Source organism: Salmo salar, unplaced genomic scaffold (genome assembly GCF_905237065.1).
Source record: "Salmo salar unplaced genomic scaffold, Ssal_v3.1, whole genome shotgun sequence".
NCBI classification, from domain to species: Eukaryota; Metazoa; Chordata; class Actinopteri; order Salmoniformes; family Salmonidae; genus Salmo; species Salmo salar.
This window is the reverse complement of record NW_025550560.1, coordinates 49,865-72,554: the sequence shown is the minus strand read 5'-3', so window position 1 is coordinate 72,554 and position 22,690 is coordinate 49,865. Positions and strand designations below refer to the sequence as shown.

Sequence of the window (22,690 nt, the reverse complement as noted above, 5' to 3'; positions counted from 1 at the left end):
AACCACATTTTTTTATCATATTACTCCAGTGCTAGCCTCCCTACACTGGCTTCCTGTTAAGGCAAGGGCTGATTTCAAGGTTTTACTGCTAACCTACAAAGCATTACATGGGCTTGCTCCTACCTATCTTTCCGATTTGGTCCTGCCGTACATACCTACACGTACGCTACGGTCACAAGACGCAGGCCTCCTAATTGTCCCTAGAATTTCTAAGCAAACGGCTGGAGGTAGGGCATTCTCCTATAGAGCTCCATTTTTACGGAATAGTCTGCCTACCCATGTGAGAGACGCAGACTCAGTCTCAAACTTTAAGTCTTTACTGAAGACTTATCTCTTCAGTAGGGACTATGATTAAGTGTAGTCTGGCCCAGGAGTGTGAAGGTGAACGGAAAGGCTGGAGCATTGAACCGCCCTTGCTGTCTCTGCCTTGCCGGTTCCCCTCTCTCCACTGGGATTCTCTGCCTCTAACCCTATTACAGGGGCTGAGTCACTGGCGTACTGGTGTTCTTCCATGCCGTCCATGGGAGGGGTGCGTCACTTGAGTGGGCTGAGTCACTGACGTGGTCTTCCTGTCTGGGTTGGCGCCCCCCCTTGGGTTGTGCCGTAGCGGAGATCTTTGTGGGCTATACTCGGCCTTGTCTTAGGATGGTAAGTTGGTGGTTGGAGACATCCCTCTAGTGGTGTGGGGGCTGTGCTTTGGCAAAGTGGATGGGGTTATATCCTGCCTGTTTGGCCCTGTCCGTGGGTTTCATCGGATGGGGCCACAGTGTCTCCTGATCCCTCCTGTCTCAGCCTCCAGTATTTATGCTGCAGTAGTTTATGTGTCGGGGGGCTAGGGTCAGTCTGTTACATCTGGAGTATTTCTCTTGTCTTATCCGGTGTCCTGTGTGAATTTAAATATGCTCTCTCTAATTCTCTCTTTCTCTCTTTCTTTCTTTCTCTCGGAGGACCTGAGCCCTAGGACCATGCCTCAGGACTACCTGGCCTGATGACTCCTTGCTGTCCCCAGTCCACCTGGCCGTGCTGCTGCTCCAGTTTCAACTGTTCTGCCTGCGGCTATGGAACCCTGACCTGTTCACTGGACGTGCTTGTTGCACCCTCGACAACTACTATGATTATTATTATTTGACCATGCTGGTCATTTATGAACATTTTAACATCTTGACCATGTTCTGTTATAATATCCACCCGGCACAGCCAGAAGAGGACTGGCCACCCCTCATAGCCTGGTTCCTCTCTAGGTTTCTTCCTAGGTTTTTGGCCTTTCTAGGGAGTTTTTCCTAGGGAGTTTTTCCTAGCCACCGTGCTTCTTTCACATGCATTGCTTGCTGTTTGGGGTTTTAGGCTGGGTTTCTGTACAGCACTTTGAGATATCAGCTGATGTACGAAGGGCTATATAAATAAATTTGATTTGATCTTACAGTTTTTAACATGATGCTCCTATACTGCCTGCGTCTGAGTGATAGAACGGGGAGAACAGGCCATGGCTCAGGTTGCTGGGGTCCCTGATTATCTTCTTTGCCTTCCAGCGACACTTGTCTCTGATTGGGGATCATACTTAGGCAGCCCTTTTCCCACCTGTGATTGTGGGATCTTGTTTGTGTGTAGTTGCTTTCTGCACTGCATATAGCTTTCCATTCGTTTTCTGTTGTTTTATCCCGTTGTCATTTTTATTAAAAAATAAAATGTACGCCTACCACGCTGCTCCTTGGTCCAGTTCTTCAGAACAGCGTAGCAAATCAGCTATATTTTGGAGTGAGGCAATTTGATATGGGGATATCAAACAGAAAGAGAAACGCTACACTTATTTTCCAATCACTCATATTGATACCACATAAAACTAACAGATCAAAAACTACACGGAATCTGCTAATAATGTGTTGCCTACAGTTTGTAGAAGACAGCTAGCTACATTTTGAAGTGTTGCATTTTGATTCAAGTGGGTCGCCAACGAGGTAAGTGTAATGCAACACTTTTTCTTTTTACCACTTCCATCAATATCATGCTGAAATCAAAAGAACACGGTCAAATGTTTGGGCTGTAGCGTTGTTGGTTAGATGAGAACTTATAGAAGGCTTACAGTATTGGCCTATCTATATTTTGAAATGTCGGATGTTGATTTTCGTCAAGCGACTTTTATAGAGACCAAGAGACCAGGGCCTCCCGAGTGGTGCAGCACAATTGGCCAAGAGTCGTCCAGGTTAGGGGGTGGTTTGGCTGACCTGATTTCCTTGTCCCATTGGCCTCTAGAGACTCCTTGTGGCGGCCAAGTGCCTTCAAGCTGACTTCAGTTGCCAGCTGGACAGTGTTTCCTCCGACACATTGGTGCGGCTGGCTTCCGGGTTAAGCGAGCAGTGCGGCTTGGCAGGGTCGTGTTTCGAAGGATGCATGGCTCTCGACCTTCGCCTCTCCCGAGTCCGTAACATGTCTGGGAAGAAGTTGGTTGCTTAAACAGAAAATATCTATAACATCCGACAACTAAGAAAACCCAATAAATCAGTTACTGAACTATTTTTGATCATGTCTCTGCTATGTGGCTCAGTTGGTAGAGCATGGCACTTGCATCACCAGGTTTGTGGGTTTGATTCCCATGGGGGACAAGTATGAATGAAAATGTATGCACTCACTAAGTCGCTCTGGATAAGAGTGTATGTGTCACGTCCTGGCCAGTATAAGGGTTAATTGTCATTGTAGTTTGGTCAGGACGTGGCAGAGGGTATTTGGTTTATGTGGTTCGGGGTGGTGTGTTTGTTGTAGGGGATTTGATTTATGTATTCCGGGGTTTTTGGGCACTGTTCCTTGTTTATGTATTTCTATGTTGATCTTGCTGGTTGTATGTCTATGTTTGGTTAATTGGGGTTGGGACTCTCAATTGAAGGCAGGTGTTGTCAATTTGCCTTTGATTGAGAGTCCCATATATTAGGGTGTGTTTGTCTTTTGTGGGAGAATGTTTTTGCACTGCGTTTTGTACAGCCTGCAAAACTGTTGCTGTCGTGAGTATCATTTATTGTTTTGTTTTTTCACTGTGGATGCTTTGCGTGTGTCTCATTAAAAGAAAATGAGTATTCACAACTCTGCTGCATTTTGGTCTACTCCTCAACACCACGACATAAGACGTGACAGTATGATGAAAATGTATATTTAGGTTAAATTCTTGTTTGTATATGTGTACTGTATGTGCAAGGTGTACACAGTTACTGTCTTGTTTGAAAAGTACACTTTAATGGCAAGCAATTAAATCTTAATCACAAGGGTTCTCACATTTGAAATTGTTGTGTTCTAGTTACCTATATTTTGACTAAATTCAATTAAGGTGCACATTTTTTTATTTTATTTCACCTTTATTTAACCAGGTAGGCAAGTTGAGAACAAGTTCTCATTTACAACTGCGACCTGGCCAAGATAAAGCAAAGCAGTTCGACAACATACAACAACACAGAGTTACACATGGAGTAAAACAAATATTCAGTCAATAATACAGTAGAAAAATAAGTCTATGTACGATGTGAGCAAATGAGGTGAGATAAGGGAGGCAAAAGGCAAAAAAAGTCCATGGTGGCAAAGTAAACACAATATAGCACGTAAAACACTGGAATGGTAGATTTGTAGTAGAAGAAAGTGCAAAGTAGAAATAGAGATAATGGGGTGCAAAATAAAATAAATAAAATAAATATATACAGTAGGGGAAGAGGTAGTTGTTTGGGCTAAATTATAGATGGGGTGCAAAATAAAATAAATATATACAGTAGGGAAAGAGGTAGTTGTTTGGGCTAAATTATAGATGGGCTATGTACAGGTGCAGTGATCTGTGAGCTGCTCTGACAGCTGGTGCTTAAAGCTAGTGAGGGAGATAAGTGTTTCCAGTTTCAGAGATTTTTGTAGTTTGTTCCAGTCATTGGCAGCAGAGAACTGGAAAGATAGACGGCCAAAGGAGGAATTGGCTTTGGGGGTGACCAGAGAGATATACCTGCTGGAGCGCGTGCTACAGGTGGGTGCTGCTATGGTGACCAGTGAGCGGAAATAAGGGGGGACTTTACCTAGCAGGGTGTTGTAGATAACCTGGAGCCAGTGGGTTTGGCGACGATTATGAAGCGAAGGCCAGCCAACGGAAGCGTACAGGTCGCAGTGGTGGGTAGTATATGGGGCTTTGATGACAAAACAGATGGCACTGTGATAGACTGCATCCAGTTTGTTGAGTAGGCTATTGGAGGCTATTTTGTAAATTACATCGCCAAAGTCGAGGATCGGTAGGATGGTCAGTTTTACGAGGGTATGTTTGGCAGCATGAGTGAAGGATGCTTTGTTGCGAAATAGGAAGCCAATTCTTGATTTAACTTTGGATTGGAGATGTTTGATGTGAGTCTGGAAGGAGAGTTTACAGTCTAACCAGACACCTAGGTATTTGTAGTCCACATGTTCTAAGTCAGAACCGTCCAGAGTAGTGATGCAGGACAGGCGGGCAGGTGCAGGCAGCGATCGGTTGAAGAGCGTGCATTTAGTTTTACTTGTATTTAGGAGCAGTTGGAGGCCACGGAAGGAGAGTTGTATGGCATTGAAGCTTGTCTGGAGGGTTGTTAACACAGTGTCCAAAGAGGGGCCAGAAGTATACAGAATGGTGTCGTCTGCGTAGAGGTGGATCAGAGACTCACCAGCAGCAAGAGCGACATCATTGATGTATACAGAGAAAAGAGTTGGCCCAAGAAATGAACCCTGTGGCACCCCCATAGAGACTGCCAGAGGTCCGGACAACAGGCCCTCCGATTTGACACACTGAACTCTATCAGAGAAGTAGTTGGTGAACCAGGCGATGCAATCATTAGAGAAACCAAGGCTATCGAGTCTGCCGATGAGGATGTGGTGATTGACAGAGTCGAAAGCTTTGGCCAGGTCAATGAAAACGGCAGCACAGTATTGTTTCTTATCGATGGCGGTTACGATATCGTTTAGGACCTTGAGTGTGGCTGAGGTGCACCCATGACCAGCTCTGAAACCGGATTGCATAGCAGAGAAGGTGCGGTGGGATTTGAAATGGTCGGTAATCTGTTTGTTGACTTGGCTTTCGAAGACCTTAGAAAGGCAGGGTAGGATGGATATAGGTCTATAGCAATTTGGGTCAAGAGTGTCCCCTCCTTTGAAGCGGGGGATGACAGCAGCTGCTTTCCAATCTATGGGAATCTCAGACGACACGAAAGAGAGGTTGAACAGGCTAGTAATAGGGGTTGCAATAATTTCGGCAGATCATTTTAGAAAGAAACGCTCCAGATTGTCTAGCCCGGCTGATTTGTAGGGGTCCAGACTCTTTCAGAACATCAGCTGAATGGATTTGGGAGAAGGAGAAATGGGGAAGGCTTGGGCGAGTAGCTGTGGGGGGTGCAGTGCTGTTGACTGCAGTAGGGGTAGCCAGGTGGAAAGCATGGCCAGCCGTAGAAAAATGCTTATTGAAATTCTCAATTATAGTGAGTTTATCGGTGGTGACAGTTTCCTATCCTCAGTGCAGTGGGCAGTTGGGAGGAGGTGTTCTTATTCTCCATGGACTTTACAATGTCCCAGAACTTTTTTGAATTTGTGTTGCAGGAAGCAAATTTCTGCTTGAAAAAGCTAGCCTTAGCTTTTAACTGCCTGTGTATATTGGTTTCTAACTTCCCTGAAAAGTTGCATATCACGGGGGTTGTTTGATGCTAATGCAGAACGCCATAGGATGTTTTTGTGTTGGTTAAGGGCAGTCAGGTCTGGGGAGAACCAAGGGCTATATCTGTTCCTGGTTCTAAATTTCTTGAGTGGGGCATGCTTATTTAAGATGGTGAGGAAGGCATTTAAAAAAATAACCAGGCATCCTCTACTGACGGGATGAGGTCAATATCCTTCCAGGATACCAGGGCCAGGTCGATTAGAAAGGCTTGCTCGCTGAAATGTTTCAGGGAGCGTTTGACAGTGATGAGTGGAGGTCGTTTGACCGTAGACCCATTACGGATGCAGGCAATAAGGCAGTGATCGCTGAGATCTTGGTTGAAAACAGCAGAGGTGTATTTAGAGGGCAAATTGGTTGGGATGATATCTATAAGGGTGCCCGTGTTTACGGCTTTGGGGTGGTACCTGGTGGGTTCATTAATAATTTGTGTGAGATTGAGGGCGTCAAGCTTGGATTGTAGGATGGCTGGGGTGTTAAGCATGTCCCAGTTTAGGTCACCTAGTAGCACGAGCTGTGAAGATAGATGGGGGGCAATCAGTTCACATATGGTGTCCAGAGCACAGCTGGGGGCCGAGGGTAGTCTATAGCAGGCGGCAACGGTGAGAGACTTGTTTTTAGAGAGCTGGATTTTTAAAAGTAGAAGTTCAAATTGTTTGGGTACAGACCTGGATAGTAGGACAGAACTCTGCAGGCTCTCTGCAGTAGATTGCAACACCGCCCCCTTTGGCTGTTCTATCTTGTCTGAAAACGTTGTAGTTAGGGATGAAGATTTCAGAGTTTTTGGTGGACTTCCTAAGCCAGGATTTAGACACGGCTAGGACATCCGGATTGGCAGAGTGTGCTAAAGCAGTGAATAAAACAAACTTAGGGAGGAGGCTTCTAATGTTAACATGCATGAAACCAAGGCTATTATGGTTACAGAAGTCATCAAAAGAGAGCGCCTGGGGAGTAGGAGTGGAGCTAGGCACCGCAGGGCCCGGATTCACCTCTACATCACCAGAGGTACAGAGAAGTATGAGGATAAGGGTACGGCTAAAAGCTATAAGAATTGGTCGTCTGTGACGTCCGGAATAGAGAGAAAAAGGAGCAGGTTTCTGGGGGCGATAAAATAGCTTCATGGTATAATGTACAGACAAAGGTATGGTAGGAAGTGACAGTTTTACAGTACTCCAAAGCACATGTTTACCATAGTACACATCCCACTTGTAAATTTACTTGATAAATTACTTTCAAAATTGACAAACAGATCCAATTGGAAAGCCCAGTGTTCATGTGGAGAAGACTGGGAATTACCTCAATCTTCGATGTGATGCCAAGGCTGGCACCTCATGCTACTTTTATCTGAACAATGGTGACTCACATTTTATTAAACTACCCTACAGAGACAATGTCTGTGGGGAGACTGGCAGAAGAGGAACTGCAGAGGAAGAGGAGCTTGCTGGAGAGATCTTCATCACCTGTGCTGTGGAGCTGGTGACGGAGGGTGAAGATACTGTGACATCACAGCATAGTGAACCCCTCGGTATCACCATAGATGGTGAGGAAGACTAGAGCCCATCAATTTCTGTGATTTCAAAAGTGTCAATTTTCTATTGGTCTATTGTTGTATTGCAAGACAAATATATTATTATTGTACACATATCAATGTTTTATTTATTTCAGTTGTAAATCCTCCAGGAGCAACTAGTTCCCCGTCAGAGTTCAATTTAATCAAACCTGGTGAGGAGAAGACAAGCAGCAATGTCACAGCCCAAGGAAGAGGTGAATGAAATTGGTTTGGTTTTAGATTTACTTTGAAAATATTATGACAATCCTCTGTCTGTGTATTACTGTATTGCAAGACTAATACTGTATATAATTATTGTACATACTGTGTATATCATTGTTTTATTTACTTTGGTTGTAAATCCTCCTGGAGCCACCAGTTCCATCCCACTTGGAGAGGATAGGTCAGTCAGTAGTATAACTACACAAGGAGAAGGTGTATTAAATAAACATGGTTATTGTGACCTCAGTTTGTTGAAGTACATCAGCAAGTGCTTATTCAGATACTGTTTTTGATAGTGATGTCCTTATCCCTTCCTGAATCCGTATCAGATCCCCTTCTACCAGTATACCAGTCTTCGTGCCGTTGTCTGTGTTATAATTTTTTTAAACATTTTATTTCTCCTTTATTTAACCAGGTAGGCTAGTTGAGAACAAGTTCTCATTTGCAACTGCGTCCTGGCCAAGATAAAGCATAGCAATTCAATTTTGCAGCTCTTTCAGAACATCAGCTATCTGGATTTGGGTGAAGGAGAAATAGTGGGGGCTTTGGCGGGTTGCTGTGGAGGGTGCCGGGCAGTTGACCGGGGTAGGGGTATTCAGGTGGAAAGCATGGCCAGCCGTAGAGAAATGCTTGTTGAAATTCTCAATTATAGTGGATTTATCGGTGATCATCCTGCTGTTGGAATTTGTTCTGTGTCTTCTCAAATTAAATCAAATCAAATGTTATAAGTCACATGCACAGAACGAGCGTCTAACCGACAGTGCAGTTGAAAAAAATACGGATAGGAATAATAGACAAAAGTAACAAGTAATTTAAGAGGAGCAGTAAAACAAAATATATACACTGCTCAAAAAAATTAAGGGAACACTAAAACAACACATCCTAGATCTGAATGAATGAAATAATCTTATTAAATACTTTTTTCTTTACATAGTTGAATGTGCTGACAACAAAATCACACAAAAATAATCAATGGAAATCCAATTTATCAACCCATGGAGGTCTGGATTTGGAGTCACACTCAAAATTAAAGTGGAAAACCACACTACAGGCTGATCCAACTTTGATGTAATGTCCTTAAAACAAGTCAAAATGAGGCTCAGTAGTGTGTGTGGCCTCCATGTGCGTGTATGACCTCCCTACAATGCCTGGGCATGCTCCTGATGAGGTGGCGGATGGTCTCCTGAGGGATCTCCTCCCAGACCTGGACTAAAGCATCCGCCAACTCCTGGACAGTCTGTGGTGCAACGTGGCGTTGGTGGATGGAGCGAGACATGATGTCCCAGATGTGCTCAATTGGATTCAGGTCTGGGGAACGGCGGGCCAGTCCATAGCATCAATGCCTTCTTCTTGCAGGAACTGCTGACACACTCCAGCCACATGAGGTCTAGCATTGTCTTGCATTAGGAGGAACCCAGGGCCAACCGCACCAGCATATGGTCTCACAAGGGGTCTGAGGATCTCATCTCGGTACCTAATGGCAGTCAGGCTACCTCTGGCGAGCACATGGAGGGCTGTGCGGCCCCACAAAGAAATGCCACCCCACACCATGACTGACCCACCGCCAAACCGGTCATGCTGGAGGATGTTGCAGGCAGCAGAACGTTCTCCACGGCATCTCCAGACTCTGTCACGTCTGTCACATGTGCTCAGTGTGAACCTGCTTTCATCTGTGAAGAGCACAGGGCGCCAGTGGCGAATTTGCCAATCTTGGTGTTCTCTGGCAAATGCCAAACGTCCTGCACGGTGTTGGGCTGTAAACACAACCCCCACCTGTGGATGTCGGGCCCTCATACCACCCTCATGGAGTCTGTTTCTGACCGTTTGAGCAGACACATGCACATTTGTGGCCTGCTGGAGGTCATTTTGCAGGGCTCTGGCAGTGCTCCTCCTGCTCCTCCTTGCACAAAGGCGGAGGTAGCGGTCCTGCTGCTGGGTTGTTGCCCTCCTACGGCCTCCTCCACGTCTCCTGTTGTACTAGGCCTGTCTCCTGGTAGCGCCTCCATGCTCTGGACACTACGCTGACAGACACAGTAAACCTTCTTGCCACAGCTCGCATTGATGTGCCATCCTGGATGAACTGCACTACCTGAGCCACTTGTGTGGGTTGTAGACTCCATCTCATGCTACCACTAGAGTGAAAGCACCGCCAGCATTCAAAAGTGACCAAAACATCAGCCAGGAAGCATAGGAACTGAGAAGTGGTCTATGGTCACCATCTGCAGAACCACTCCTTTATTGGGGGTGTCTTGCTAATTGCCTATTTCCACCTGTTGTCTGTTCCATTTGCACAACAGCATGTGAAATGTATTGTCACCATCTGCAGAACCACTCCTTTATTGGGGGTGTCTTGCTAATTGCCTATAATTTCCACCTGTTGTCTGTTCCATTTGCACAACAGCATGTGAAATGTATTGTCACCATCTGCAGAACCACTCCTTTATTGGGGGTGTCTTGCTAATTGCCTATAATTTCCTACTGTTGTCTGTTCCATTTGCACAACAGCATGTGAAATGTATTGTCAATCAGTGTTGCTTCCTAAGTGGACAGTTTGATTTCACAGAAGTGTGATTGAGTTGGAGTTACATTGTGTTGTTTAAGTGTTCCCTTTATTTTTTTGAGCAGTATATATACGGGGGGGGTGCCGGTACAGAATCAATGTGCGGGGGCAACAGTTAGTTGAGGTAGTATGTCCATGTATGTTGAGTTAATTGAAGTGACTATGCATAGATGACAACATAGAGGGGCAGTATAGACGTGGTGCATGCCTTCTCATACTCATACACAAATTGTAATGGATGTAAGAACTTCATTTCATTACTCTTTTGTTTCTGAGGATGTTCCTCAGAAACTTGCAGTGTATTTTAGCTTTAAAAATTCTTCTAAACTTTAATTTCCGGCTTTGAAATTTCAGACTTGATTTGCCCTAAAAGAAATGTATCAATCCCAAGAAAAATATCCATTCATTATCATCCACATAATAATTCACATTTCCTGTTGCGGCAGGATTCTTTTCCTGCTGTAGCAAACTGGCTCAAATTAAGATCCTACATCTGTTTGTTCCGGAGGATTTTGTCATGTATTTTATTAGCTATACAACCTGGCGGCAGGATTTGTTTTCATCATACTTTTATCTCTGAAGTTGATCCACAAGGCAATGTCAAACGGAGGTAACAGTGGTCTATTTATTCATAAATATTTACTCATGCATGTTTTTACATTATCTGTTTGAATGTACTGGTGAATTGTCGGGTCTTGATCAAAACCATCTAAGCTGCGTTGTGTGTGTGTAGAACAATGCTCTTTACTCCCCACTGCTTGTTAATGTATTTTATATTATGCAAAGTGTTTCATGTGTAATGAGTTTATATGTCTAAAATACAGCTATTTTATTAGCATTTCATTTTTTCTGCTCATGGATGTTGTGTTTTCCAGTGGAAATAAAGCTTGTACATTATATTGTAAATCTTGTTGGAAATGTTTATTTTCTTTGGAAGTTGAGGAGCCACTCTGAGAGGAGACAGCATTGTGTTTAGATTACACAGCAGTTGAGATTCAAAGGTCTTCAACGGTCCGATGACTCATGATGTTCACAGTTGTACCTGAGCTTTAGCAGTGTGTCGAGTCTGTTTGTCACGTAGATGTGACCACAGTGAGGGTACTGATAATGCAGGTACACTTCTATTTCTAGAGATGAGAAGGCACCAACATCACCCCTGCAAACAGCTTGCTGTTTATACAGTATCTTCATACTGTATAAAGCTCATGTCTATTTCCATCAATAGAAATTACTTGTCAGAGAACATGAAGAGGTGTGGAATGACACAGTAATGGAATTGTGGTCATGATCTACATTTTAGTCATTTAGCAGATGCCCTTATCCAGAGCAACTTACAGTAGTGAATGCATACATTTAATTTCGTGCATTTCTTTTTTTTTGTACTGGCCCCCCCCGTGGGAATCAAACCCACAACTCTGGTGTTGCACACACCATGCTGGCGTTGCAAACACCATGCTCTACCAACTGAGCCACAGGGAAGACTAGGCTGAGATGTGCTACAATGTGCCATTGTGCTGGAGCTGGTCCCCTAACATGCTGTCCCTAGCCCTCAAACCCAGATGGATGAGAATGAGATCTATCATTCAACAATTTAAATAACCAACATGCCTGTTGTATTTGCTTCCAAAAAACTAAGTTAGCCAAAACACCACAAAGTAATGTGATCCATGTATGCAATCCAAGCCCAAAATTAGTTGGCACAGACTGATTACTCTGACTGGAAATATGTATTATGTAAACTAAATAACATGGATCAAGGTATCTGACATTTCCTCATTTGGAGAAGCATTAGTCACCTCCATTACAAAGCTATGAAAGTCATGGGGTGAAAAGCTCAAACAAGAAACTATCCATCAAATTGTCAAACTTCAAATAAACCCAATAGATCAGTAACTGAACTCATTCGATCATGTCAATGTGTGTGTTCTGTTGGCTTCTGAGAATATGAAAATCTACTTATGTCACTGATGGGGTGCTAAGTTTGAGAGGGTCTACACCAGAAGTTTATGGTTATAGGAGGAAGGTAAATAGTGTGCAATTAAGCTTGGAATGTGTTGAGTGCAGGGAAGCGATTACATGGGACAGGCATTGATAAGGGGAGAGGGCCATGGATTAGGGATGGAGGGGGGTTGAGGTCAGGTCAGGTTATGTTAAGGGAGAAATAGACATTTATGGCCCGTATCACTAGTGTCCTGCCTAGCAGTAAAGAACGATGTTTGTGCAGATATGTAGAAGGAGACTCAGCCCATGAGGAAAGGTTAAATATCAGTGCTTGTGTGAAAATGTCTTTGTCTAATGCAGCTGTATTGATACTCTCGGAAGAATATACTTGGTTAAGCTTTCATAATGTCTGTTGAGATGTTTCACTCTGAGAATTAGAACCACAGTTGTTAGGGTTATGTTGCTGTTAAGCTACTGCATATTTAGTTTTGGTTTTGTATTTGTGTGTGTATAGTTTAAAGTAACTCTTTGAAAAGTCAACAAGATTATTTGATCAATTAATTACAAGAGTTCTCATATTTCAAATAGCTGTGCTGTAGTTACCTATATTTTCAGGAAGTTTAATGTAGGGTGGACCACATGGACAGCTCCTTAGTGGTCAATGAAAATAAGGACATTTTCTTCAGCGTCACTAATGATCTGTCACAACATCAGACGTTAGTCTCCATATCCTACTCTAGGTTTTTCTGTGTCCTACCAAACACAGATCAGTTTTCTCACATGACAATCTATGTGTGGAGTTCACTTCACTGACGGAAGAAAGTGGAAAATATGTCTTTGTCTTATATTCTTCTCATTTGTGAGTATTCAATTATTTTAGTCTTTGGATCAATACGTCTTTACACTGATTTAAAGTTTTGGTAATGTGTTACTTAATGTACTGTATGCTTTATAACTTGTTCTAAGTATGTATGAGCCTTTATTATGCCTTATAGTAAGGCTTGTAAAATGTCTCACTAAGTTGTTTTTACCTTGTTCGAAGATGTTGCCGGTGTTGCGGTAAAAGAAAGTTGTGCAGGTACATATTACCAAATGTCACTTCATTAATTGTCCAGCTCAACAGCTATTGATTTATTTCAGGCATAAAATAATTTTTTGATGGCAGATTTGTACACTACTGTTTCACAACTAATATGGAGTAGCACAATGCTTAAAGTGCCATATCTTTATTAAGAAATGTATTTAGTTGCAAATAGAGAGACAAGGAAGTGATATCCACATACAAATACGTTCTGAATCAAGATTCTCGAAATGTCTTATATTCTCTCTATTTCTCTAAACAGATTCGGTTCCCACTCCCACTATTGTATTTTCCTCTGGGTACATCAATGTAGCTACACCTGTTACAGTACGCTGTGAGTCACCAAAAGGCACAGAGTGCAATTTCTACAGAGATCACGACCCCAACCCTATAAGAAAAGTGGATTACAAGCAGGGTGCTTGCCAGTTCAATTTGTTATGGAATGAGTTCAAAAAGTGGAACAAGACTGAAGTAGATCTCAGCTGTGTAATTCTACAGAATAGAGAAGATAATACGATCAAAACCTCAAAACCTAGTGATGCTCGAAGACTTAATGTGGGTGGTAAGTGACAGTTTTACAGTACTCCAAAGCACATGTTTACCAGGGTACACTTCCCTCTTGTTAACTGACTTCATAAATTACTTTTACAATTTACTAACAGATCCAATTGGAAAGCCCAGTGTTCATGTGGAGAAGATTAGGAATTACCTCAATCTTCGATGTGAGGCCAAGGCTGGCACCTCATGCTACTTTTATCTGAACAATGGTGACTCAAACTTCAAAAAACTACCCTTCATAGACAATGTCTGTGTGGGGAGAGTGGCAGAAGAGGAACTGCAGAGGAAGAGGAGCAGTGCTGGAGAGATCTTCATCACCTGTGCTGTGGAGCTGGTGGTAGAGGGTGAAGATACTGTGACATCACAGCATAGTGAACCCCTCGGTATCACCATAGATGGTGAGGAAGACTAGAGCCCATCAATTTCTGTGTTTTTAAATGTGTCAATCTTCTGTTGGTCTATTGTTGTATTGCAATACTAGTATATTATTATTTTACACATATCAATGTTTTAATTATTTCAGTTGTAAATCCTCCAGGAGCTACTAGTTCCCCATCAGCGTTCAGTTTAATCATAACTGGCCAGGAGGAGACAAGCAGCAATGTCACATCCCAAGAAAGAGGTGAGTAACATTGGTTAAGTTTAAGATTAACTGTGAAAATATTATCATGACAATCCTCTCTCTGTGTATTACTGTATGGCAAGACTAAAACTGTATATAATTATTGTACATACTGTGTATATCATTGTTTTATTTACTTTGGTTGTAAATCCTCCTGGAGCCACCAGTTCCATCCCACTTGGAGAGGATAGGTCAGTCAGTAGTATAACTACACAAGGAGAAGGTGTATTAAATAAACATTGTTATTGTGAGCTAAGTTTGTCTAAATACATCAGCAAGTGCCTATTCAGATACTGTTTTTGAGAGTGATGTCCCTTTCCCTTCCAGAATCCGCCTCAGAGATCCCCTTCTACCAGTATACCAGTCTTCGTGCTGTTGTCTATGTTATCATTCTGCTGATGGAATTTGTTCTGTGTCTTCTCTGGTATAGACGTGGTACATGCCTTCTCATACTCATACACAACATGTAACGGATGTAGAAACTTCATTTGATTGAAATGAGAATTTTCACAGCAGGAAATGCAGACTTGCAGTGCATTTGAGCATTAAAAATGCCTCTCATGTTTGTAATTTCTGCTTTGAAATGTCAGACTTGATTTGACCGAAAAGAAATGTATCAACCCCACCAAAAATATCCATTAATTATCATCCACATAATAATTCACATTTCCTTTTGCTGAAGAATTAATTTCCTGCTGTAGCAAACTGGCTCAAATTAAGATCCTACATCTATTTGTTGTTCCGAAGGCTTTTGTCATGTCTTTTATTAGCTATACAACCTGGCGGTATGATTTGTTTTCATCATACTTTTATCTCTGAAGTTGATCCACAAGGCAATGTCACTCGGAGATAAGAGTGGTCCATTTTTTCATAAATATTACTCATGCATGTTTTTATATTATCTGTTTGAATGTACTGGTGAATTGTCGTGTCTTGACCAAAACCCAACTAAGCTGCAATATGAGTGTGTAGAATAATGCTCTTTACTCCCCACTGCTTGTTAATGTATTTTATATTATGCAAAGTGTTTCATGTGTAATGAGTTTATATGTCTAAAATACAGCTATTTTATTAGCATTTAATTTTTTCTTCTCATGGATGTTGTGTTTTCCCAGTGGAAATAAAGGTTGTACAGTATATTGTAAATCTTGTTGGAAATGTTTAATTTATTTGGAAGTTGAGGAGCCACTCTGAGAGGAGACAGCATTGTGTTTAGATTAGACAGCAGTTGAGTTTCAAAGGTCTTCAACGATCTTCAGCGGTCCGATGACTCATGATGTTCACTGTTGTACATGAGATTTAGCAGAGTGTGTCGAGTCTGTTTGTCACGTAGATGTGACCACAGTGAGGGTACTGATAATGCAGGTACACTTCTATTTCTGGAGATGAGAAGGCACCAACATCACCCCTGCAAACAACACCGCAAACGGCTTGCAATACATATCTTCATACTGTATGAAGCTCATGTCTATATCCATCAATATAAATGACCTGTCAAAGAACATGAAGCGGTGTGGAAAGACACAGTAATGGAATTGTGGTGATGATCTAGGCTGAGATGTGCTACAATGAGCCATTGTGCTGCAACTGGTCCCCTAACACTCTGTCCCTAGCCCTCAAACCCAGATGGATGAGAAAAACATCTATCATTCAACAATTTAAATAAATAACATGCCTGTTGAATAATTTCTGGATATATTGCAAGATTCACATAAAAAAATGTCCAACCTTTAAAAAGAAACTGGTGCGTCCTACAAGGAGTTGATGTCAATGTTATCCAGCACTATCCAGTACTCTTACAGAAATGTTATTTATTTGAGAAACAATCCATAACCTTTCCACCTGTGGTTTACCAAAAAATGTGAAACAATTTATTGGTGGTGATGAAATAAAAAACAACAAAAATATATTTGGATTCCTGTTTTCCATTTCTTCAATGCTTGGATTTGCTTCCAAGAAACGAAGTTCGCCAAAACACCACAAAGGTATGTGATCCATGTATGCAATCCAAACCAAAAATTAGTTGGCACAGACTGTTTACTCTGACTGGAAATATGTATTATGTAAACTAAATAGACATGGATCAAGGTATCTGCCATTTCCTCATTTGGAGAAGCGTTAGTCACCTCCATTACAAAGCTATGAAAGTCATGGGGTGAAAAAGCTCAAACAAGAAACTATCCATCAAATTGTCCAACTTCAAATAAACCCAATAGGTCAGTAACTGAACTCATTTGATCATGTCAATGTGTGTGTTGTTTTGGGTTTTGAGAATATGAAAATATACATATTAATGTCACTGATGGAATGATAAGGTTTAGAGGGTCTACACCAGAAGTGAATGGTTATAGGAGGAAGGTATATAGTGTGAGCAATTAAGCTTGGAATGTGTTTAGTGCAGGGAAGTAATTACATGTGGAAGGCATTGATAAGGGGAGAGAGCCATGGATTAGTGATGGAGGGGGGTTGAGGTCAGGTCAGGTCACTTTAGGGAGAAGTAAAAGTATATGGCCCGTATCACTAGTGTCCTGCCTAGCAGTAAAGAACGATGTTTGTACAGATATGGAGAAGGAGACTCAGCCTATGAGGAACAGTTAAATATCAGTGCTTGTGTGAAACTGTTTTTGTCTAATGCAGCTGTATTGATACTCTGGGAAGAATAAACAAGGTTAAGCTTTCATAATGTCTTTTCAGTTTTTTTACTCTGAGAATTAGAACCTAACAGTTGTTAGGGTGATGTTGCTTTTAAGCTTCTGCATATTTAGTTTTGGTTTTGTTTATTTGTGTGTGTATAGTTTAAAGTAACTCTGAAAAGTCAACAAGTTTATTTGATCAATTAATCACATGAGTTCTCATATTTGAAATAGCTGTGCTGTAGTTACCTATATTTTCAGGAAGTTTAATGTAGGGTGGACCACATGGACAGCTCCTTAGTGGTCAATGAAAATAAGGACATTTTCTTCAGCGTCACTAATGATCTGTCACAACATCAGACGTGAGTCTCCATATCCTCCTCTGTAGGTTTTTCTGTGTCCTACCAAGCACACATCAGTTTTCTCACATGACAATCTTTGTGTGGAGTTCACTTCACTGACGGAAGAACGTGGAAAATATGTCTTTGTCTTATATTCTTCTCATTTGTGAGTATTCAATTATTTTAGTCTTTGGATCAATATCTGTTTACACTGATTTTAAGTTTTGATAATATGTTACTTAATGTACTGTATGCTTTATAACTTGTTCTAAGTATGTATGAGCCTTTATTATGTCTTATAGTAAGGCTTGTAAAATGTCTCACTAAGTTGTTTTTACCTTGTTCGAAGATGTTGCCGGAGTTGCGGTAAAAGAAAGTTGTGCAGGTACATATTACCAAATGGCACTTCATTAATTGTCCAGCTCAACAGCTATTGATTTATTTCAGGTATAAAAGTATTTTTTTGATGACAGATTTGTACACTACTTTTCACAACTAATATAGAGTAGCACAATGCTAAAAGTGCATTATCTTTATTAATCAATGTATTTAGTTGCAAATAGAGAGACGAGGAAGTGATACTCCACATACAAATACGTTCTGAATCAAGATTCTTATCACTCACAATTTCATAGATTCTCTCTATTTCTCTAAACAGATTCGGTTCCCACTCCCACTATTGTATTTTCCCCTGATTACATCAATGTAGCTACACCTGTTACAGTACGCTGTGAGTCACCAGAAGGCACAGAGTGCAATTTCTACAGAGATCACGACCCCAACCCTATAAGAACAGTGGATTACAAGCAGGGTGCTTGCCAGTTCAAGTTGTTGTGGAATGAGTTCAAAAAGTGGAACAAGACTGAAGTAGATCTCAGCTGTGTAATTCTACAGAACAGAGAAGATAAAACGATCAAAACCTCAAAACCTAGTGATGCTCGAAGACTTAATGTGGGTGGTAAGTGACTGTTTTACAGTACTCCAAAGCACATGTTTACCAGAGTACACTTCCCACTTGTTAATTGACTTCATAAATTACTTTCACAATTTACTAACAGATCCAATTGGAATGCCCAGTGTTCATGTGGAGAAGATCGGGAATTACCTCAATCTTCGATGTGAGTGCAAGGCTGGCACCTCATGCTACTTTTATCTGAACAATGGTGACTCACACTTCAAAAAACTACCCTACAAAGACAATGTCTGTGTGGGGAGAGTGGCAGAAGAGGAACTGCAGAGGAAGAGGAGCAGTGCTGGAGAGATCTTCATCACCTGTGCTGTGGAGCTGTTGGTAGAGGGTGAAGATACTGTGACATCACAGCGTAGTGAATCCTCGGTATCACCATAGATGGTGAGGAAGACTAGAGCCCATCAATTTCTGTGATTTCAAATGTGTCAGTCTACTGTTGGTCTATTTGTTGTATTGCAAGAATAATATATTATTATTGTACACATATCAATGTTTTAATTATTTCAGTTGTAAATCCTCCAGGAGCTACTAGTTCCCCATCAGCGTTCAGTTTAATCATAACTGGTCAGGAGGAGACAAGCAGCAATGTCACAGCCCAAGGAAGAGGTGAGTAACATTGTTTTGGTTTTAAATTAACTGTTAATAGTCCTAAGAACTTCAAATTGCAAGTTTAGTGAATGACTCTGCTTCTAAATGTACAACTATTGATACGTTTCTGACATCTCTAACCTGTTAAGTATCTCGATAGTCACTGTTAGTAAAGCTAATTTGCACAAACATTCTAGTCATTGTAAGGTCAGGTTATACTGTACAAATGACTCACTGTCATTGAGCCTTCATTCAGTTTCTTCAGGTCCAGTGTTCCTCGTCATCATCAGTCTGGGTGCTGGTTCCCTTTTCCTGGTTCTGCTAGCTGGGTCTGTGCTGTGTGTTCTCCAACGAAATTGTGGTGCGTGCTTTCAGATAGGTTTAGTCATAACACATTCTTATTATGTTCCAAATGCTACTTTGAGTTATTTTCAAAATTTCTAAATTATCTCTATGCATCTTTTGAAGGGGTTCAATGCAGGCCTGTAAATACTGGGTAAGACTGGTGTATTCATTTTAGATTCACAATATATTATCTTTATTCATGCACAGCTATATCTTTCTGACTGTACTGCATTGTCTCGACAGAAGCCCACCTGATCAGCAAGACCAAACCCCACCTTGTGTCTGTGAGTATGAGAGTTAGCTAAATCACCACTGCCTTTATCTTCTTTTGTTCAGTGTTTTATTTTCCCTCATTCTCTCATTTGAAACAGATTCTGTCATCACAAAGCCGTCTAGGGATGAGGTGAGTTGGTTTGAACCAGTGCAGTGTGAAGTAGCCTAATATGCACTTTACTACCACGATATCAAGCAATATTGCCAATAGCACCAATTACAACCCTACTGTGCACACAGCTCAAAGTGACTTGAGCTCTCTCTTACAGGAAGAGGACAGTAGTCTGCAATACGCTACTGTGACATCTACCAGTGACCAAGCTAGTCTTCAATATGCAACAGTGACATCTACCGGTAACCAAGTTGGACCTGGGCGCACCAAGATCAAGTTTGAAAAAGCTGGAGAGTACGCCCTCTTAGCAGAATCATAGAAGAAGAAACATTTTCTGGATAACATGTTTTGCCATAGTTTACAGTTACAATCCTATCTTTTTTTCTTCGTATTGGATCATAATTTACTCATAGTACAAAAACAAATCCTGCCACAATAACAAAGACTAAAGATATCTACTCCTTTCTGAAAACAAGCAGCTTCAACTATTTGCATTTTAGGTTAATATAAATAAATTAAAAATAAACTTTGTCTGAAATATAAAATAAATATTTTCCTAAATTGAGTTACCCAATCTAGTCAGCAGTCACCAATCAGTAGTCACCAATCTATTTCACTCCTTGACAAGAGTCAAGAGAGACTCAAATCCACAAGAGGGTAGAACACATGTCAAACTTTGCTTGTTACATCTCTACATCTCTCTCTCCTTTTCTGATCTCTCGCTCTTTACATCTCTCTCTTTAAACATGTCTGGAGTATATTAGTTTTCAGTGGTGGAAAAAGTACCCAACTGTCATACTTAAGTAAAAGTAAAGATACCTGAATAGAAAATGACTCAAGTAAAAATGAAAGTATTTGGTTTAATATATTCTTAAGTATCAAAAGAGAAAGTATAACTAATTTCAAATTCCTTATATTAAGCAAACCAGAATGCACCATTTTCTTTTTTTTCTTATTTTTTACGGAAGGCCTAGGGACCACTTCCACACTCAGCTATCATTTACAAACAAATCATGTCAGTTTAGTGAGTCCGCCAGATCAGAAGCAGTAGGGATGACCAGGGATGTTCGGTTGATAAGTGCGTGAATTTGACTATTTTCCTGTCCTACTAAGCATTCAAAATGTAACTAGTACTTTTGGGTGTCAATGAAAATGTATGGAGTAAAAATTACACTGTTTTCTAAAGTAATGTAGTTAACTAAAAGTAAAAGAAGTCAAAAATATGAATAGTAAAGTATAGATACCCAAAAAAACGACTTAAGTATTACTTTAAAGTATTTTTACTTAGGTACTTTACACCACTGTTGGTTGAAAAAAATATGTTTTGTTATTATCACGGTTCACTTACAGTATTTGCCTTTACTTCCACCTGATGATACACTACCTCCACATTTCCTCTCCCTGCTTCCTGATTTACAGATCTGCTACTCTATGGACCCCACCTCTTCCTGTAGTCTGTCAACATCTGTTCCTCTCAGAACAATTTCATTCTCACACTGGGCTATAAATAGATGTGCAAAGGTTTTACGATAGGATTCATTTAAACAAGTATACTTGATGCATGTGTAAATAAACACCTTTCTTGATTTATAAGTAAATTATTCATGTGCAAAGCTTCAACTAGAGACTAATGAAACCCACATGATAATTGCAACAATTAAATCATATTTCAAATCATTTTTTTTTTCTTACAAGTGGTTCCTGCCAGTTAGGCCTGGTTAGGCCCAACCAAATCTCGAAAACCCAGAACAAAATCTTGCATGAACATAACTCTTATAACGCCTGTGCTCCCGACAGACAAAAACATGTTTGTTACTGATCTTAGGACAGAATAGGCCCACCCAGATCAGTCTTATCTACACCTGCAATTGGAGCACATTACAAACCTATGACAGCTATAGGTATGAAAGTGGATATGACAATTATGCACCATCACAGAAGGGTCATAGGTGGGAGCTATTGTTTCACCATAAAAGGAGAGAGGAGAGACACAAAATACAGTGTGTCACTCTCACACTCACTACTATGGCATTGCCTGAGTCATTATCTACAGCCAACAGCTCCTGTGTATATTTCAAAAAAACATTTTTGAGAGCATGTGAAAATAGTCGACCCCGAAAGCAAATCTCATTTCCATATATCCTGTTTCACTTCTCTCTCTGCATTATGCATAATAACAGGTGGCAGGTTTGGGACCTTCAAAGAACTCCTAACCATGATCCAATGAATGTGCTGCTGGTGCCTTATGTGTGAGTTATGTATTATTAATAATATAATTATTGTACTGTATAATAAAATGTAAAATAATTTACTTTCATAACAATATCCCTAATTGTACTTTTGGTTGGAATAACAATGAACTACATTGCTTGTAGTCTCTCTTGACCTACAATTAACAGATGCAGGTGCGTTTCTCTTGCTATTTTGTCATTCAACATTAGGAATGCACTTTTGTGATTTGCATGGTTATCAAAGGCTGGGAAATAAATGTTGAGCTCTTAAGAAGTGAATAATCTTGCATTTTGAATTAGTTTTAGAATGGACACAAATCTTAGTTTTTTCACTTTGATGTTATCATTCCTATCTTTCCTCAACTATCTCTCTCTTTCCTCAACTATCTCTCTCTTTCCTCAACTATCTCTCTCTTTCCTCAACTATCTCTCTCTTTCCTCATCCTTCAAGGGGACAAGGAGAATCAGACAAACACTTGGAATACCCAGGAGAAGAAGCACCAGATCTCAGTAAGCCTGAAGTTTGTGACCCTGACTGAAGTGGTTGAGCTGAGCTGCGAGTCCTCTGCCCTTGTAGAGGGTCAGCAGTGATTGTTCTATGTGGATTCTAAACTCAAGGAGCTTGGTCGCTCAAATGCCAGCCACAACCAATGCTCCCTCCCAGTTAAGGGGTCAGAGCTGCTTGGGTGGAAGCCAGAGGGCTGTGGTCAAAAGTCACCATCCAGTGTCATTACGAAAAGCTCTCACCTCCCAGCAAAAATGTCACAGTGGTGGTGTGGAACACAAGTAAGAAAGATTACATGAGAAATTTAATGCATAGATTCCTGATTTAGGTGATTCATCCATTTGGTCAAAAATACATTTTACTCTGTTACAGACATGCTGACTAAGTACATCATCGGATGTATGGCCCTGATAGGATTCATGATTCTACCTGCAGTATTCATATTCTACATCACCTGTCTCCTCTCACTGAAA

At 41.0% G+C, this 22,690-nt stretch overlaps 2 protein-coding genes across 3 annotated transcripts; both read left to right on the top strand.

Moving 5' to 3' along the window:
* The first annotated feature begins 12,704 nt into the window (after positions 1-12,704).
* Positions 12,705-15,365, top strand: LOC123739528 (uncharacterized). Of its 2 annotated transcripts, none has more exons than XM_045713868.1 (6): positions 12,705-12,817; positions 13,001-13,036; positions 13,302-13,601; positions 13,702-13,995; positions 14,136-14,219; positions 14,547-15,365. In XM_045713868.1, exons 1-6 carry the CDS (start codon positions 12,790-12,792, stop codon positions 14,687-14,689), a joined length of 885 nt encoding a protein of 294 aa, XP_045569824.1. In that variant the 5' UTR covers positions 12,705-12,789; the 3' UTR covers positions 14,690-15,365. The 2 variants fall into 2 exon arrangements, with proteins under 2 accessions (XP_045569824.1, XP_045569823.1); XM_045713867.1 differs by having other exon boundaries at positions 14,121-14,219.
* A 1,621-nt stretch (positions 15,366-16,986) lies between these two features.
* On the top strand, positions 16,987-19,800 carry LOC106567180 (uncharacterized). Its single transcript, XM_045713869.1, has 5 exons — positions 16,987-17,359; positions 17,543-17,578; positions 17,852-18,151; positions 18,252-18,529; positions 19,639-19,800. The coding sequence occupies exons 1-5, from the start codon at positions 17,332-17,334 to the stop codon at positions 19,798-19,800; spliced, it is 804 nt and encodes a 267-aa protein (XP_045569825.1). The 5' UTR covers positions 16,987-17,331.
* Positions 19,801-22,690: the final 2,890 nt, after the last annotated feature.